This window comes from Sturnira hondurensis, unplaced genomic scaffold (assembly GCF_014824575.4).
Source record: "Sturnira hondurensis isolate 20B ecotype Veracruz unplaced genomic scaffold, ASM1482457v3 Scaffold0013299, whole genome shotgun sequence".
Classification (NCBI taxonomy): domain Eukaryota; kingdom Metazoa; phylum Chordata; class Mammalia; order Chiroptera; family Phyllostomidae; genus Sturnira; species Sturnira hondurensis.
The window spans coordinates 8831446-8850280 of NW_028085930.1; the positions used below are offsets into that span (position 1 = coordinate 8831446).

The 18835-nt window shown below is 41.5% G+C and overlaps 2 protein-coding genes across 5 annotated transcripts in view; one reads left to right on the forward strand and one right to left on the reverse strand.

The window, feature by feature from the left end:
* The window catches only part of CAPN7 (calpain 7), a 37224-nt gene extending 21508 nt beyond the window's left edge, over window positions 1–15716 (forward strand). Inside the window, exons 13-21 of one of the 2 annotated variants that reach the window (XM_037061317.1) lie at window positions 4876–5020; window positions 5163–5262; window positions 7007–7142; window positions 7712–7787; window positions 11458–11603; window positions 12358–12420; window positions 12969–13099; window positions 14351–14443; window positions 14536–15716. In XM_037061317.1, coding sequence (XP_036917212.1) covers window positions 4876–5020; window positions 5163–5262; window positions 7007–7142; window positions 7712–7787; window positions 11458–11603; window positions 12358–12420; window positions 12969–13099; window positions 14351–14443; window positions 14536–14680 — 1035 coding nt within the window. In that variant the 3' untranslated portion in view covers window positions 14681–15716. The remainder of the gene's footprint in view (window positions 1–4875; window positions 5021–5162; window positions 5263–7006; window positions 7143–7711; window positions 7788–11457; window positions 11604–12357; window positions 12421–12968; window positions 13100–14350; window positions 14444–14535) is intronic. The other variant, XM_037061318.1, reaches the window with a different exon arrangement.
* Window positions 15717–16565: 849 nt separating this feature from the next.
* SH3BP5 (SH3 domain binding protein 5) overlaps window positions 16566–18835 on the reverse strand; it is a 60133-nt gene continuing 57863 nt past the window's right edge. For all 3 annotated transcript variants that reach the window (XM_037061320.1, XM_037061319.1, XM_037061321.1), the window contains 2 exons: window positions 18509–18769; window positions 16566–18031 (listed from right to left, as the gene is read on the reverse strand). In XM_037061320.1, coding sequence (XP_036917215.1) covers window positions 17820–18031; window positions 18509–18769 — 473 coding nt within the window. In that variant the 3' untranslated portion in view covers window positions 16566–17819. The remainder of the gene's footprint in view (window positions 18032–18508; window positions 18770–18835) is intronic.

The window sequence follows — 18835 nt, forward strand, 5'->3', positions numbered from 1 at the left end:
TGGACTAATTTTCTTATGTAACACATGTAATTATATGAATTTTGAAGACAGCAGGGACCTACTGCAACATTTAAAAGTTTATAGTCTCAGGCTTTCTAAATGAGCAAGTCATTGTGGCTCCTTCAACCACACTGTGTGGAATTGTATCTCCCTTTAAAATTGGCATAAACATTCATGTAAAGCAAAAAATATAGAAGTTTATGTGAATTCAGTAAGCTGGGAGGTTTGTTTTAGAATGTAATTTGCCATAAACAAAACATTGGAAATAAAAGTCACTATTACTTAGTACTATGAATATATTATTGTTAGAACATTCTTTGACATAGGTGTAATCAGAGACCGATATTGAAGTAGTGGCAAAAGTTTTAAATTTAAATGATGAAAAGGCTGTTTGAAAGTAAACAAGTTTGAGGAAAGTTCTGTGATATATCATTTACTTTGAATAATAAGACTGTTTACTCTGAATGACCAAAGGAAACTAGACAAATAACGTGTTTATGAGAAAAATAAGCACCCCTGGTTTAACTTGAAAATAAAGCATTAAAAATTGCTGATTGCCCAAAAGTAAGAATTTCAGCTAACAGGCTTATTAGTTAAATTCAGTGGTCTTTGTTTACACATGGACATTATTCTGTAAAGAGTAGGTACTTTAGACCCTATGTGGGTGGGGTAAGCTGTGGCCTGGCGACAGCTTTCCTCCCTGTGATGACACTCTCAGGTGCACATGCAGTTCTGTGAAAGCTACCCGGCCAGAGCAGACAGCTCCCAGAGCGAAGTTGACCATAGTTTCCTTTTGTTTATGTGAACTCTTTGTAGTCATAGTCGATCTTTACCAAAAGGCTTCTTCATGTGTGTTAACATTTATGGGAGTTTTCTCCAATATCTTTGGTTGGGTATATTATATTCAGTAGTTTTATGTTGTTTTTCTTGTCTGAGATACTTCCTTAGCTCTGACTCCCATTTAAAAGTGTGTCCACAGTGATCTCATTCAGGCACTGATCTCTAGAACCTCTGGTGTGAAGGTAGGACTCATCGTTGACTGCGGCTGCTCCCAACCCTCAGTCGTCCATCACTTTCCTCACTTACAAGATTTCATTGATACTTGAGTGGAAGTATTTTCCTGTTTGCTTTTAAGTATATTTTATTGATTGTGCTATTGCAGTTGTCCCATTTTTTCTCCCCTTTATTCCCCTCTGCCCTGCAACGCCTCCAATCAACATTCTGCACCCCCCAACCCAGTTTATGTCCATGGGTCGTACATATAACTTCTTTGGCTTCTCCTTTTCTTGTACTGTCTTTAACCTCTCCTTGTCTATTTTGTACCTACCATTTATGCTGCTTATTCCTTGTACCTTTTCTCCCATTCTCCCCTTCCCTGCTGATAACCCTCCATGTGATCTCAATTTCTGTGGTTCTGTTCCTGTTCTAGTTGTTTGCTTAGTTTGTTTTTGTTTTAGGTCCAGTTGTTGATAGTTGTGAGTTTATTGTCATTTTACTGTTCATGGTTTTGATATTCTTTTTCCTAGGTAAGTCCCTTTAACATGTCACATAAGAGCTGGGTGATGATGAGCTCCTTTAACTTGACCTTATCTGGGAATCACTTTTTCTGCTCTTCCATTCTAAATTATGACTTTGCTCAATAAAGTAATCTTGGATGTAGGTCCTTGCCTTTCATGACTTGAAATACTTCTTTCCTGCCTCTTCTTGCCTGCAAGGTTCCTTTTGAGAAAGCAGCTGATAGTCTTTTGGGAACTCCTTTGTAGGTGACTTGTCTCCTTTTCTCTTGTTGCTTTTAAGATTCACTCCTTATCTTTAATCTTGAGTAATGTCATTATGACGTGCCTTGGTGTGTGCTTCCTTGAGTTCAACTTCTTTGGGACTCTCTGAGCTTCCTGGACTTCCTTGAAGTCTTTTTTTTTTTTTTTTTGCCAGATTGGGGAAGGTCTCCGTTATTTTTTCAAATAAGTTTTTAATTCCTTGCTCTTCCTCTTCTCCTTCTGGCCCCCCTATGATTCAGATGTTGGAATGTTTAGAGTTGTCCTAGAGTTTCCTAAGCCTCTCCTCATTTTTCTGAATTCTTGTTTCTTCATTCTGTTCTGGTTGAATGTTTCTTTCTTCCTTCTGCTCTAAACCATTGATTTGAGTCCTGGTTTCCTTCCTTTTACTGTTGGTTCCCTGTCGATTTTTCTTTATTTCTCATATTCCTTTATTTGCATACTCTTAACTTTTTCCTCTATTTTGTGACCATACTCAGTCATTTCTGTGAGCACCATAATTACCAGTGTTTTGAACTCTGTATCTGATAGGTTGGCTATTTCCTTGGTACTTAGTTCTTTTTCTGGAGTTTTGATCTGTTCTTTAATTTGAGCCATATTTCTTTGTTTCGGGGCACCTGTGTGTTGTAAGGGGTGGGACCTTACTCTCCAGGGCAGGGCAACCCACGTTGCTGCGTTGTGGCACTGCATGTCAGGGAGGGGTCAGAGAGGGAACAGTGCCACTCGCTCAGCTCCCAGCTGGCTTTCAGTCACTCCCCACAAGTAAATTGGGCCCTTTCAGTGCTGATTCCTGGTGGGTGGGTTTGTGTACGTGCTAATACCCCATGGGCCCCTCCAGCAAACTTTCCTGTGAAGCTAGGAGTTTTTCAGCCCCCACAGGTTTTTTCAGTCAGAGGCGTTTGAAGTTTTATTTCCCCACGTTGGAACCCTGGATTGTGCAGTCTGTCTCGCTCCCCAGTCGTTCCTCCCAGTTTATCTGCATACAAATGTGGGACCACCCACTGCCACCTTGCCTGCTGTGTGTTCCAACCACGTCGCCACGAGTGTTCTCTGCCCTGGCCGCCCTTCTCCGCCCATCCTCCCGGTCTGAATGAATGTTTCTTCTTTAATTCCTTGGTTGTCAGACTTCCATAAAGTTCTGTTTCTGGCATTTCTGGTTGTTGTTTTTTTTTAATTTGTTGTTGTCCTTTTGGTTGTGGAAGGAGGCAAAGCTTATCTGCCTGTGCCTTCATCTTGGCCGGAAGTCTCCTCTTTGCTTCTAATCTTTTGCATATTTTAGTCTTCACGATCCTCCTTTGGGTCATTTATTTTTTGCCTCCTCCTTGAGGTGATGTTCCGTAGTCTATGGTGAAGGTATATCTCAGTTGCAAGACCAGGCATGGCTTAACAGTGGATTTCTGAACCTCCCCTGGACTTTTCCTTTACTGGCACTTGGAAATGACTTTGGGAATGGGATGTTTCATAATAGACCAGATTCTTTTCATTTTCTAGCACATGTTTTCCTATTCAAGTCTGTCTGAATTGCTGGTTCTCCATCCAGACAAAACCTACAGCCAAATCTTCGTGTCCCTGAATGTCAGTGATGCCCAGGACCTGCCTCTGAAAAGCATAGCAGTCATTTCATGTCCTTTTTAAAGAAGGGATAGAGTCCTGAAATAGGGCAGATTCCCTACTCGTGTAGAACTAGGTTTTATGAAAAGAAAGAATTCGAGTACAGTATCTGTTAGCTGATGTGTGGCAGGTGTAGGGGTGAGGCACAAGTGATATAGAATAAATTGAGAAAAGAAATTGTATTAATTAATTGTATATTCTAGGGAATATAGCCCAAGACAAGTGAGTCTTGCTTATGTCCAGAATTCACATCTCTCCTAGGCCACAATTTGCCACATTTAAAATAGCAAAGGAATGTGTGGGGTTTTTTTTTTAAGTTCCCCAAACAGTTATATTTATGATGTCACTAAGAAAAAGAATACAATTTCTTAAGTTGACTGCTTGAAATGAGGTAAATACTCTTAGATTTATAAGCTCTTGTTTTTCTGAGTCAGTGTTATCAGTTCTATAGACACACCCAGTATTTGTTAAGCACTTACAATAAACTTAAACACTCATGTTCAGGGGAGACTTAGGAAAAAGTAATCATGTTACTGTTTCAAGGAGTTTACCATCTCATTGGAGAGAGAAGACTGCTACATTTTCACCAGTAGGAAATAATATTAGGATAGGATATTATTTGTTTTAAATTAATGTAATACAGGTTGTTAGTGCTATGAAGTTGATAGAGGAGAGGTAGCTATCAAAAGAAGGAACTTAAGTGCTAGGTATTTTGCATATATTACTTCATCCGATCTTCACAACAGCCTTCTAGGAGATATTTTCATCCTCATTTTACGACATAGGAGGAAACACGTGTCAAAGAGGGTGTGCGACCAAAGCAAGACCCCTAGGGCTGGTGGGTGGTCACGCTGGGGTTTGGCCCCGCATCATTCTGACTCCAGAGTTACGTCCTCTCCTTCTCACTGTTTCAGCATCACAGAGAGAGATGAGGGAGGAAGAAGCTAAAGAGGATCTGAAAGCAAGGATCGCTAAGAGGGATCTGAGAAGGCCTTCCAGGAAAGGCAGACAGTATGAACAAATGCCTCAGAGGTGGAATCGAATAGGAAATATTGATGGGCTTCTGAGAGGAAGGACTATGCTAGGGCCAGAGATGAGTGGGCTGCGAACTTCCTGCCATTATGGAAACGTCCTTTAGGCTCTCAACTCATTAGCTGCCGGCTGCTCGTGGTCTTTGAATACTTGAAATGTGCCTCATGTTACTAAAGAACTGATTTTTAGATTCTGTTCCGTTTTATTTTAATTGACCACGTGGTTAGTGACAGCCGTATGAACAGTGTAGATCTAGTGATTGAGAGCCATTTACAGTTTTCGATCAGATGTGTGATGTGGTGAAAGTGTGAATTAAAGAATAATCATTGCAAATTGGTTTGGAGAGAAAAATGTAAGTATTCAAAGTGCATCCTGCCTTAAAGAATGATATAACTAATAAAAATATGCCAAAATAAACTGTTTGGCAACTTTGTTATCTCCTGTTTGTTTTGACTAGGGGCTGAGATTTATTCAGTTGAAAAATCCTTGGAGTCATTTACGTTGGAAGGGAAGGTACAGTGAAAATGATGTAAAAAACTGGACCCCAGAGTTGCAGAAATACTTAAACTTTGACCCTCGAACAGCTCAAAAAATAGACAATGGTAAATATATCTTTTTGTAATTTTAATACTATTTGATCTTTAAATAAATAGCATGCTTTAGCAACATGAAATGTGTGTGACTGACCTAAGTCACTTAGCATTAAGACATTTTTTTAAATTGATAAAGATATCTAATTTTTAGGAATATTTTGGATTTCATGGGATGATCTCTGCCAATATTATGATGTGATTTATTTGAGTTGGAATCCAGGTCTTTTTAAAGAGTCAACGTGTATTCACAGGTAACTTCTTTGCATATTTCAGAATATGCTTTATAGTAGTCTCCACTTTCTCTGTTTAAAATGAAATGAGTAATTTAGGAACACTAGTGTTTTCTCTTTTTGTCATGTCTACAGATGATTCATGTAATAGTTTTTTTTTTATTTTTTAAATTGTTGTTCCATTACCATTGTCCCATTTTTCCCCCTTTTGTCTCCCCTGCCCTAACCATCCCCACCTCTCGCATCAGTCCTTCCCCGTTGTCTCTGCCCAGGGGTCCTTTATACATGTTCCTTGACTTGACCCTTCCCCTTCTTTCCCCCGCTACCCCCTCCCTTATCTCCTCTGGTTACTGTCAGTTTGTTCTTTATTTCCATGTCTGGTTCTGTTCAGCTCGGTTGTTTTGTTGATTAGGTTCCACTTACAGGTGAGATCATATGGTATTTATCTTTCACTGCCTTGCTCACTTCACTTACCACAATAGTTTCCAGCTCCATCCATGCTGTTGTGAAGGGTAGGAGTTCTTTCTTTCTGCTGTGTAGTATTCCACTGTGTAAATGTACCACAGTTTTTTGATCCACTTATTTACTGATGGGCACTTAGGCTGTTTCCAGCACTTGGCTACTCTAAATAATGCTGCTATGAACATTAGGGTGCATAGGTTCTTTTAAATTGGTGTTTGAGGATTCTTAGGGCATAATCCCAGTAGTGGAATTGCTGGGTCAAAAGGCAGATCCATTTTTAGTTTTTTGAGGAAATTCCATACTGTTTTCCACAGTGGCTGCATCAGTCTGCAATCCCACCAACAGTGCACTAGGGTTCCCTTTTCTCCTTATCCTCTCCAACACTTGTTTGTTGATTAATAATAATCATTAATAAAATGATGGCCATTCTGACCAGTCCGAAGAGGTATCTCATTGTGGTTTTAATTTGCATCTCTCTGATAGCTAGCGATATTGAGCATCTTTTCATGTGTCTCTGGATCCTCTGTATGTCCTCCTTGGAGAAGTGTCTGTTCAGGTCCTTTGCCCATTTTTTAATTGGATTGTTTGTCTTCCTGGAGTGGAGTCGTATGAGTTCTTTATATATTTTGGAATTCAAACCCTTGTCCGAGGTATTATTGGCAAATACATTTTCCCATATTGTTGGTTCCCTTTTCATTTTGCTGATGTTTTCTTTAGCCATGCAAAAGCTTTTTATTTTAATGAGGTCCCATTTGTTTATTCTTTCCTTTATGTCCCTTGCTCTAGGGGACGTATCGGTGAAAATAGTGCTGAGTGGAATACCTGAGACTTTCCTGCCTAAGTTCTCCTCCTCCACTTTTATGGTGTCACGACTTACATTTAAGTCTTTTATCCACCTTGAATTTATTTTTGTATATGGTATAAGTTGGTGCTCAAGTTTCATTTTTTTGCACGTAGCTGTCCAGTTCTCCCAACACCATTTGTTGAAGAGACTAGTTTTACTCCATTTTATGCTCCTGCCCCCTTTGTTGAATATTAATTACCCATATTGACATGGGTTTATTTCTGGACTCTCTGTTCTGTTCCATTGGTCTATGTGCCTGTTCTTATACCAGTACCATGTAATAGGTATTTTCTTTATATGCTTCTTGATCATGCCAAAAATTGTAAAAACAAGAAAATCTGGTAACTTAATTATACCTGGTAACTTAATTATATTTTAATTATAACTTAATTATAACACTTTAATAATTTTTAGCTATATAACAATTTTAATTCCTTCCTTGTTGACTTCATGTTTTAGTACTTGGGATGCTAAGCAAGGACCTGTGAAAGATGCCTATAGTCTGGCCAACAATCCCCAGTACAAATTGGAGGTGCAGTGTCCACAAGGGGGCGCTGCAGTTTGGGTTTTGCTCAGTAGACACATAACAGACAAGGTACTGGTACCCTTATGACATTCGGTACAGGAATTTTTTAAAATATAATTAAACTCTTGTGGACAGTACATGTAATCTGATCATCAGCCTGTTTTATTTATATTGCCTTAAAAATGGCATTTTCTTAAATAAATGAATATTTTCCTCTAAGGAAATTTGTAATTTGTAATCATACTCTTATAAGTTTTAGTCAAAAGTCATCTCTGATAAAAAAACATGAGGGAGTTTATACTTTTAGGGAGGTTTTTGTGTTGATTATATAAACTAATTTAGGTCTTAAGAATGTTAACATTAAAATATGTTAAAGGGGCAGTTGGAAATTTTGATTCATTAGGCTTGATTCTGTAAAGGGTAACCATCATTTTAATAGCTTCAGAGTCTTTTTTTAAATACATTTTTATACAATATGGTAACCTATTGAAATGACAGTTTAATCCAGAAAAGCAATGTTATTAATAGCACTGAGGAGCTGAAATAAATTCTCTTAAAATTAGAATTGTTCTTTTTTCCCCACTTAAGAGCATTTTGAGCCCATTTTCTTAACCACATTGGATTCTTTGTGCTTTTAGGATGACTTTGCAAATAATCGAGAATTTATCACAATGGTTGTCTATAAGACCGACGGGAAAAAGGTGTATTACCCAGGTATGTTTAGTAGGCAAACATTCAAACCAAACATTAAAATTGTATTTATATAATTAAGTGTAAAATGATAGGTTTTTATGTAGAGAACATGCAGAAATTAATAATTATGCTTATAGACTAATGGAAACCACACAAAGAAGATGGGTGGGTATTTATGGTACTTGTGTTTTGATTTGTTTTTAATAAAATCCTCAGGAATTTAGGAGTTCACCTTGAGTTTTATTTCTAAAATTTAAGTCATATCTTTTCCCCTCATCCAACATTCTATGCTTTCCCATGAGCTCTTGGTGAAAATCCAAGCTCTTTACCGTGGCATGTAATTCTGGCCATAGCCTTCCTGCCCCTCTTCCTGACACGGCCTCTCCTCACAGCGCGCTCAGAGAGGCACCGACCGCTCCTGAGCACCTCGCACCCCGTTGCCCGTCTTCTCTCACACTTCCTCCAGCCGAGAATCTCTCTCCCCAGCCCTCTGCCCTCAGACATCCTCGCTCCCTATTCTGCATCGTGAACCCAGTTGAGACCCAGCTGATACGTCGTTTCCTCTTTGATAGCCATCTGCCCGGCAAAGTGAGCCTTTGCTGTAAGCCACAGCACATGGTTTAGATATGGTTCCAAGGTGACTTTTTTAAAAGAACATTCTTTCTAGAGTATATTGGCAGAGACAAAAAATAGAAGTAGAAAAACCAGTTAGGCGATTGAGTGGGAAATGATGGTCGGAACTTGGGGTGGTAGGAGGAGTGGACAGATTTGTGTTTCAGTAGGATTGTCAGAGCTTGACTCACTGCAGAGACAGAGTCATCAAGGTTGCTTCTTATTTTTGTTGGCCTGAGCAGTACAGCAACGTCACAGTTACTGAGGTGGTTGGGTGCTGGTGGCTGGGAAGGAGCAGGCGGTGGGAGTGCTGCGTGGAGTTCTGGGATGAGGTTAGGACTGTAGGGACAGATTGAGCAGCAGCGGTCACAGGTGGCATTGGAAGAGCGCGCTGTAGAAAACCACCTGTGGAGCTGTAGTTAGGTGAACACCCAGGACCTGACCGTTGAACTTTGACCTCCGAAGGTTAAGCAGAGGAAAAGTTACCGGAAAAGAATGTGAGCAGTGAACCTGATGGAGTAGTAAGATTTCATATAACCCAAGAGAAGAAAATATTTCACGAGGGACAGAGCGGACGACTACATCAGTTGCTATTTTAGAGGCGAAGTGAAATTGGGTTAGAGAAGAGGCCACTGGACTTAGCATCCGGCAGTCACTGTTGATCCTGGCAGGGACACGGCGGGAGGAGAGTGGGCTCGGAGCCCAGCTGGATGGTGTGAGCGGAGACTGCGAAGCAGTTATTTCAAGAAGGCTGCTCCAAGAAATAGGCAGTTAAGGGGAGATGGGATCAAAAGCGGTTTTGTTGAGTTTTGTTTGGCTTAATCGTAGGACAACACGGCATCTTCCCCATCACACAGTGTTGAGGGCCAACACTGATATTAGCGGTCGGTATCCCTAGAGATTCTGCCGTGGGCGTGGAAACGTAACGGGCCCAGCAGTAAATGTCTGGTTAAAGCAGCCACATTCTCCATGTGGCTGCCCATTCCACACAACCGGACTTGCCGGTTTTCACACTTGCTGGCCATCACACAACCAGAACGGCACGGGCGTTGTGAATGCTCGCATATTCCTAGTGGTAAGATGTTACACAGCTTTCAAATTCAGATATGCGTCACCCTTTTCATTTGGATCTTTTTCTAACTATCCTCCCTCTTTAACCCGTAGTGATTTTTGCCTTTGCGAGGTACTTTCTGGTTTGTAGTGTTACTTTCACCAAAGCACTCTGAGACAACTAGGACAGGTCTTACTCCCCATTTGAGAGAAAAGTAAACTGAGATGTATTGGGTTGGCCAAAAAGTTCATTTCATTTGTTCCACACTATAGCTCTAGGATAATTAGTTGCCTTTAACTTCATTCAAAATAATTTTGTTGGATTGTATTGCGACCGTCGTCATATATCAGTGTGCATTCTTTAAAATCAGTGACTTTTGTGCAGCCATTTTAATGCTGAGGCTGGAAGAAAATATGCACCATTTTCTGTGTATTATGCTTTATTATTTCAAGAAAAGTAAACACCCAACTGAAATGCAACAAAATAAAAAGATTTGTGCAGGCCCTGGCTGGTGTAGCTCAGTGGATTGAGTGCGGACCTGTGAACCAGACGATCGCGGTTCGATTCCCAGTCAGGGCACATGCCTGGGTTGTAGTCCAGTTCCCTGCAGGCCAACTCCCAGCAGGGGACGCACGAAAAGCAACCATACATTGATGTTTCTCTCCCTCTCTTCTTCCCTTCCCCTCGAAAGATAAATAAATAAAATATTTAAAAAAAAGATTTGTGCAGTGTATGCAGAGGGTTCTGAGACTGAGCAAATGTGTCAAAAGTGGTTTGTGAAGTTTCTTGGTACTATTGATGTTTTGGCCAAATAAATCTTTGCTGTGGGGCTGTCTTATGCATTGGAAGATGTTTAGCAGCACCCCTGGCCTCTACCCACTAGAAGCCAATAGTGGGAGTAAGCCAACATACTCAAAATATCCAAATCAATAAAGTTATTGGTAAAAATGAAAATTGTGTACAGAAAAATCTAAACGGACTTTGGCCAACCCAATAGAAAGGTTAGAAACCTTCCACAAACATGCTCATTCTCTTTCTCCGAACTCTAGATCACACACTCAGAGGTGTGCCTAGAGGTGTTAGAGATTTATTACCTGTTTGAGATTCTTAAATATTTAGGTTTTTAATAGATTACATTATAAATAATAAGTATTCCTCAGTGAACCAGGTGACATAGCACTGACCTAAAATGCCATGGTGGTTCATGTACAGGAAATGACTTTATGTCAGCTTTGATTGACGAGACTGACAGTATATATCAGGCAGCATGTTTATAATGGCAAAATATTGGCAATAATCTGAAAGTTTAGATTGGATGACTAGATGGAGTATAGACAAAATGTTACATTCATACAATAAAATATCATATAGGCAGTTTTAAAAAGAATAAATCGTATCTATGTAGAACAAGTTGGATTTCAAAAACACGTTGAGTGAAAAATGAATGATATGAAACAAGACATATGTAATCCTTTTTTAGATGTATGCTCACAGGGGCAACATTTACCCCTTCGTCTTCTTCCGGGATGTGTGTGCCCAAGTCTGACGAGACGCCCGTAGAGGTCGTCAGAGTGGGATGCAGCGAGGCTGCGGGTGACGGTTTAGAGGGACTTTGTTTTATAAAGAAGCTAATAAAGTCCCCCCCAAAAAATTGAGTAATTTTTATATTAAAAAATTAGATATATCTTTCATTACTCTGTCTTTTTAGAAGCTTTCTCAAAAGAAAAAAAGAATCTAATCTTGACTTTAAAATCTTCTGGAGCAAAAGGCAACATAGGGCAAATAGCAGGGATTATCCTGTACCTCATTGAATGCATTCTGAAAGATTATAAAAGCTTTTGCTTATTAGAAACTATTTAAAGTTTTAAAATTTTTAATTGTAAAGTTTATCATTTAAGTTGTAATTCTATAGTGACATTCTATTTAAAGATACAGTAAATTAAAGGGATGTCCATTTAATTATTTTTCCTACCATCAATCATGAAACTTCCATTCAAAAACTAAAATCTTCTCCTGGTTCATTTGCAGCTGACCCGCTCCCATACATTGATGGGATTCGAATTAACAGCCCTCATTATTTGACGAAGATAAAGCTGACCACACCTGGGACCCATACTTTTACGCTGGTGGTTTCTCAGTATGAGAAGCAGAATACAATCCATTACACGGTCCGGGTAAGTAAACCAACACGGGTTTTCTAAGGAGGAGCGCTGCGGGCTCTGCTTTGTCAGTGGGGTTATCTACAGCAAGTGTTTATTTCTGAAAACTATCTGTGTATTTTTATGTGTATGTGTTTATTTCTGTATCAGTTCAATATTAAATTATTAGGGTGCTTCCTGCAGAAAACAGTGCCTTTGAAAAGTAATCTATTTTGAATAACATTTTTAATGAGCGTTTGTTTTTAGAGTATAGTTTAGTCCTGAGGTAATGTGGTATGTTGGGCCAATACGTGCACAGAGCAAGCAGTAACAGTTTCTTCAGCCTACATAATACTTTCTTTGTTAACTTGAAAAAGAAGGCTCTGACCTTGGGGAAAGGGTACCGATTGCCCAGAAACGTCGCTCTCCCGAGTTGGGAGGGCCACCGTAGTTTTGTTCTGCGTAGACCTGTTTGCCTCAGGTCGGTACAGAGGTTAAGTTTGAATAGGTTTTTGGGGTGAAAGGGACCTTGGGAGCTGCCTTCACACCGTCGGTCTTCAGCTGCAGAAGCCACGGCCTACGGAGGTCGGGCTTTGTCCCGAGTCGCGCACGGTGCAGAGAAAGCAAACCCCAGTCCCTGGGTTCATCACACCTGACTTGACACCAGGCTGCCTACAGCGCGGTGGCTTTTATACATGCCGGCTAATGTTCAGCCTTCCAATACATTCTTTGATCACTTTGGTGTTTTTATAAGTATAGGCTTTATCAGTACAATATTTTTTTAATCCAGGTATATTCAGTGTGCAGCTTTACCTTTTCAAAGATTCCTTCACCATACACCGTATCAAAACAGGTAAGAAAATTCTGCCTCTGGGTCATAATCTCAGAGAAATCCTAGCATTCCCTTTCCTTTTTCTCCTTTTCTCTTTTCATTCTACACATTTAACAATTTTTTACAAAACAAAATACTGTGGAGTTGAAAAAGAGAAATGTAACAAGACTCAATGAGCAGCACTAGGTGACTCTGGGCAGAAATAAATTCAGAGAAAGATCATGGAGACCCCGGTCATCGGGGAATGCTGTGGGGATGAACCTCTTGTGGTATTTGAGGTTGACTTTGCCGGGTGGGCCACACGTGTAGAGGATTTGCGAGAGAATTGTTGGCAGGGAAAACGACTGGATGCGAGGCTGAGAGATGGAGCTAGGCTCAGTGTACAGCACAGTATCCTGGCTGAAGCGGAGGGTTAGAGGGACTGACCGTCCAAGGCAAATAGAACTGGAGAGAGGGCAGAGCAGCAGTGGGGAGTTGCCTTCTCTGGGGGCTGGGATTAGAAAGTTTTGTTTTTACCATACAATTGGAGAATGTGAAGTTTTGTTAACAGAGGAGCTTTGTCTTAATAGATTAATGGAAAGTGGAGTGGTCAGAGTGCTGGAGGATGCGGAAATTTCCAAGAGACTCATAAAAACAATCCCATCTACCAATTCCATATAGAAAAGACTGGGCCGCTACTGATTGAGCTAAGAGGACCAAGGTTTGTGATGAGGAACTTTCTTAAATTAATAATGTTGTATTAAAAATTAGCTTAGTGGAACAGAATGGGGTTTTGAAACACACCTGTGCGTATATGGGATGCTCGATTTATGAAAAAGATGGTATTGCGTAGTAGCAGGAAAAGGGCAGTCTGTTCAGTAAATAGTGTTGGAATAATTGAGTATCCATGTACCAAAAAAGTAACTAAGACCCCATCTCATATCAAATCTCAAAGTCAGTTCCTGGTGGATTACTATAAAAAGACTTTTACATATGTTTCCTTAGTAAGAAAACTAAGCTTCATTATGTCTGCCTTACAAACTGCTTCAAAAGAAACTAATAATCCTCATTCAGATATGACTAAGCTACTGTTTGTCATTTTTAAAAGCTTCACCAGTCTGCTAGGTAACACAAGGAATCTCATTGCCCTTTTGTATTTAATTTCTAGATAGATTGAACACGTGAAAGCACTTGGCAATGTGTATTTTTTCCTGTGTTGCCCAATTCATGTCTTTTGCTCATTCTTCTGTTGGCGTTGTCATGTTTTTCACAATTATAAGTATGAATAAGGGTATGCCTTTAAGAATATGACTCCTTCACATATTTCTAAAACATCGTCCCCATCATCATTTAAAGTAGTCAGTCTTTTCTGCTTTACGTTGCTGTGGGCAGGGGCTATCACCCCAACAGTAAATAAATTTTCACCATATTTTCTCCTACTTCTTTTATGTTTTCATTTTTTTCACATTCTACGTTTTACTCCATATGGAATATATTTTTACATTTGGTGTGAGATACAGTTTAACCATTTTCCCCAAGTTTTTGCCACCTACCACCTAAATAACCCCTCCTGTCCCTACGGATTGGGACTGCTGCGTCAGCCACGTGTCAGTGCTTTCTTCTGGTTTTCTCAGGGTTTTAGCTTCTGTCCCACTTTCTCTGCCTAATACAGTGGCAATATTTTGTCATTTAAATCTAACGTTATCTGGGAGCCTATAGTAAAAACATAGTCTCTTCTAGAAGAAGTTTAGTATTAATCTTTATGTCTCCAATTTAAATACATACAGGGTGTGGTGCTTTTAAGGATTCAGAGCAGAAATAGTGTGTGTGTTCCAGAGGGCTGTTTCTTCTGCTGAAGCATTTAGAAGGCAGGCACTTGGTTTTAATAGTACACCTGGCACTTTAGGGACACTTCCTCCTAGGACCGCGCGGATCTGAGACTAGCAGTAATTCTGTTCCTCTTTACTCTTAGGCAATACAGCGTTGGCTTTGAAGTTGTAGCAGTGTCTGTGGTGGGGGACCCCGGGCCCCATGGCTTTCAGAGGAAATCTAGTGGTGACTACAGGTAAGGTTGGCATTTTGATTATGTCTGATGTATATTTTGCTTTTTGTGGCGCTGTCGTCTCTAAACCTTGTTTTTATCTTCCCTGAATACAGGTGTGGGTTTTGCTACCTGGAATTAGAAAACATACCTGCTGGGATTTACAATATCATTCCTAGTACTTTTTTGCCTAAACAAGAAGGACCTTTTTTCTTGGACTTCAATAGCATTATCCCCATCAAAACAACACAGCTTCAGTGATGGGAAATCTCAGCGATTACTGGAGTTTAAACTTAGGAGTCAGCTCTTCAAATGAGGACGCAAATCTCTAGGACAGTAGACATAATGATCAGAACAGAATTATCAAAAAAAAAGTTACAGTGGAATCTGGTGCTCAAGTCAGGAGTCAGGATGTTTAGTGAGAATTGTACATAGTCAAAATTACCCTAAATTACTTTAGAGGTACCATTTACATGATTGTGTGTATATGTGGAATTGGCTTGCACTGTGGGCTTGCAAAAAAAGTACAGATGGTTCAAGTTTACCCTCAGCACTGTGATATGCCTTTGCTAAGAGGGGACTGAGACCAGATGAGGGACGTGGACTCAGTGGAATGGGAGGCTGAGATGGTACTCTGAAAAATGTACGTGGTCTTCCTGACAGAGCGTGTTGTAGTGAACCTGCTGTGTTACGACTCTGCTGTACATCTGGGGTAACCAGTTACCAAATGAATGACATCACATAACAGAGTTTAAGTCTGCATCATTCGTGACTTTAAATGTTTGTTGCCCAGATGTTCTGAAAGAATAAAGTTTTAATACCAGTGACTTAGCATGGAGATGCTCAAGAGCGAAGGTTCTCGAAGCTAGACGCCTGTCTGCCACTGACTCACGTGAAGAGGGCTGAGGTGCACTCACTGTGCTGTCATCTGTCACCAGGGCGATGCAGATGGTAGTCTGCGACACTGAAGACACCACCGTTCAGTTGGTGCATTCTGTTTTCAGTTACTCTGTTTTCAGTGCAGTGCTCTCCCAGTAACAGCACTGGGAAGGAAATATAGTGGAGAGTTTAATACATTGTAACTGAAGCTGCAATTGGAAAACTTGCAAAGGTACTACTGTTGTGTGTAAATTCCCAGATGTTTACATAAGAGTCTCTCAAAGCAGAATAATGCTCAAGATTTTAAAGATCTGAAAACAGGTGGTATTTTTCATCATCTCTACTTTATAATTTATAATCAAAACTTTTGTATTTATGCTACCTTGAATTGAAATAAAATGTTTATACTTAATGGAAACTGCATAGTTTAACCTAGAAAAATTCATTCTTAAAGGAATCATCTCGTATCTTCCATCTAAAAGAGAAGAACTCATTATTGGCTTGTAAATTCACACTTGAGAAAAGTCTATTCTTTAATATTCAGGATAGTGGTAGATTATTATACTGGTGAGATTTCACTTGGGTAAATATTTAGTGCTTTCAAATTTAGAAACTAATTTTAGGTAGATTAACTATCTTTGGCCCTTTAAAGGAAAATCTAAAGCCATAAGAGTTACACTTATCACAAACACATATGACTTGAACCCCCGTGTTCAAGATCTTTTTACAGCAAACTGAATTGAGGGCTAACCCTGCCCTCAGAAATTTAACGGAGGAGACCTGTGCCTGAGCGATTTCATGTATCGTGACGTTGGGTTCTACAGTACAACTCCAGACACAGTGCCACAGACGTACACAGAAGGGAAGTTATTTTGGCTAGGCCACTATGGAAAGAGAATAAAATCGGCTGTGGAGCTTTTAAAAGGCCAATGCCCAAGCATATCCCAAATCAATTAAATCGGCCTCCAGGCCTCCAAGCCGAGAACAGCACTTTTTAAGCTTCCCAGGAGACCCCGCTGCGCAGCAGATGTTGAGAACCAGTCTTCAGTGTAACCACCTAGTCTTCATTCTCCCGCCACCGTCTCCTTATTGCTTAGCTTTGTAGCCACGAAAGTAGAATTCTGATTCAAACCTTGGTCGTCAGGGCCTAAATTTTTAGGACCACGACTTCCACTGCATCCCACACTCTGCCTGTGGCAAGAGAGTTGCTAGAACAGAGAAGATTTAGGCAACGTCAGGATTTCTCTTGTGAACTAATAGAAAGGTAGACATTTTAAGTGGTTTTTATTACACTCAAGGTATTAAGACAAGTACAAAATAACCTCATAATTAAGATACTGGATCATTAAAAAAGGAGAAAACACTGCAGTATGAAGAGATTTACAAATGACTAAAATATACAAGTTTTGACAGAATTAACAACTTGAAATGGGGTTGCTTTTTCCCTTTTAGAAATGCCAGGTTTTAACAAATAAAATACAGTGCTTTTAAATATGTGTAACCATGAAGACATTAAAGAAAAGCAGTCGTAACACATACTACTATTAGTATTAGGACAGATTCCATTGCATCTGTGTAACAGCCATTGCCAACACATGCCTGCTCCCTTTCCTAGCTTTAAGAAACAGTTTCCCCTAAGGAATACTAGTAGCATAACCCTTAAATGTTTATTTTTAAAGCTACAGCCTACAGAGAAATGAACACCTTGTCAGTCTAGAATAACAATGGCAACCATTCTTCACATGCACTTCTCCTAGAGGACGTCCCCGCAGCTGGTGGGAGAAGGCTGGACGCTGCAGCACCTTCTCCCCCACGGCCGCAAACCCCATTCTGTGACGCGGCCTTGCCTCCCTAGTTCTCCCCCGCCCCGCCCCCCCCCCCCACTGGCATTCCCCTTTCCCGCCCCCAAAAGTGCAGTTCCTAGTAACCTTTATAGAAAATGGGTTTAATGGGTGTCCCAACATACACTTTCTTTAAAGCCCCTTCTGAACACCAGAGGTGATAAAATGAATTATGTTCTTGGACTGTTGAAGCCTTCACTGGGTCAAAAAGGTACGTTCTGAATGTTTGAGTTTTGTCTTGCATTCACTGGTTTCCATTTAGATCCCCTAAGATACACAGGAGAACATCTCTATTTTCCCAAACTGAGGACGAGAGAAGGGAAAGAAGCAAGCTGCTGACTGCGGCAGGGCTCGGCTCGCAGGCCCCTTTCCTGGCTCGGGTTCTTGTGTAGGGACTACTTATTGCTTCCGTAACACCGTCACAGCGACCGCCCCACCAAGACCGTGTGCCGCCCCCGGGGCTCCTGCAGCAGCCCCGCTCCGGGAAACACGCCCACCAGCGCCCGAGCTCTTCCCCAGAAGAAAACTCTTCCGCCCTCGAGGACACCGAACCTCCGTTAGTGCGGTTCAGAGTAAACGCTTACGATTTGGCATGTGTTCAATGAGTGTTGGCACAACGTTCTCCGTACAGTGTTCATGTATAAATAGTGATGCGCACTGGGGCCGGGAGCCTGGGTGGATCAGCCGATCTGCACCACTTTTATGCCGGCGATGAGCCCCTCTCCCCGCTTGGCGCAGTGGAGGGAGAGCTGCTTCATGCGGTTCGCCAAGGCCTGGCCCTCGGGCGAGGGGCTGCTCTGGCTCTTGCCGCCATCACTGCTGCTGTGGCGAAGGCCCCGGCTGTTGTTGGCTTTGTCGCTTGTTTTATTCTCCGCCCCTTCTGCTCTGTCTCCTATAGGAATGTTAGAGAGAAAGTGAGTAACGGCAATTCCAAGAGTCACTTAGGCCCCACCAACCGGCCACCTCGGCCCTCCAGACTCTCCCAGCGTTGCCCAACTGTGCATGTGACAGGGTTCTCCACATAACTGCCTGCTGCTTTTATTCTCAAGGCGTTTTACACACTCAACGTATCTTCAGAGGTGAAAGTTGTCACACGTATTTAATAGCTGGGAGACACAAACCTCCCTCGCATGTGCGTGTCCAGAGAACTACAGCTGTGAGAGACACAGAACTCAAGCTGTGGTGGGTGCCAAGACTTGGAGACTATCTCGGTGCTGGGCCCGACAGCACACACACACACAGACCCACCGCCACCGCACTGGGGGCTCCAGGACCTGGCCAAGGTCTAGCCCAGTGGTGCAGAGGTCTGGCCGCCACGGCAGTGAGTGAGGCACCCGGGACGGCACTACTAGTGAGCGCTGCAACTCACCTCGCTCCACCTCACACTCCGGGGAGGAGGCCCCGCTGCATTCGCTGCGAGGGCCCAACACCGGGAACATCATCCCAAACTCTGACAGGGACACGGGGCTGGGCAGGTCCAGGCTGCCGGGCCTCACAACTGCAGAGAACTGGTCAGCCGGCTCAGATGGGCTCATTGGTCCCGAACTGAAGCTGGACAGGGACTGGGTTTCTGAGTCGTCCTCAGACAGGAAGTTGCTGCAGTTGTCATCTTCAAAGGCCTCGGAAGCCACTAGGACGAGAGGGAACAGCAGTCACAGAGGGTCTGGCAGACAGCAGCCTAGGTCCTTAGACACCT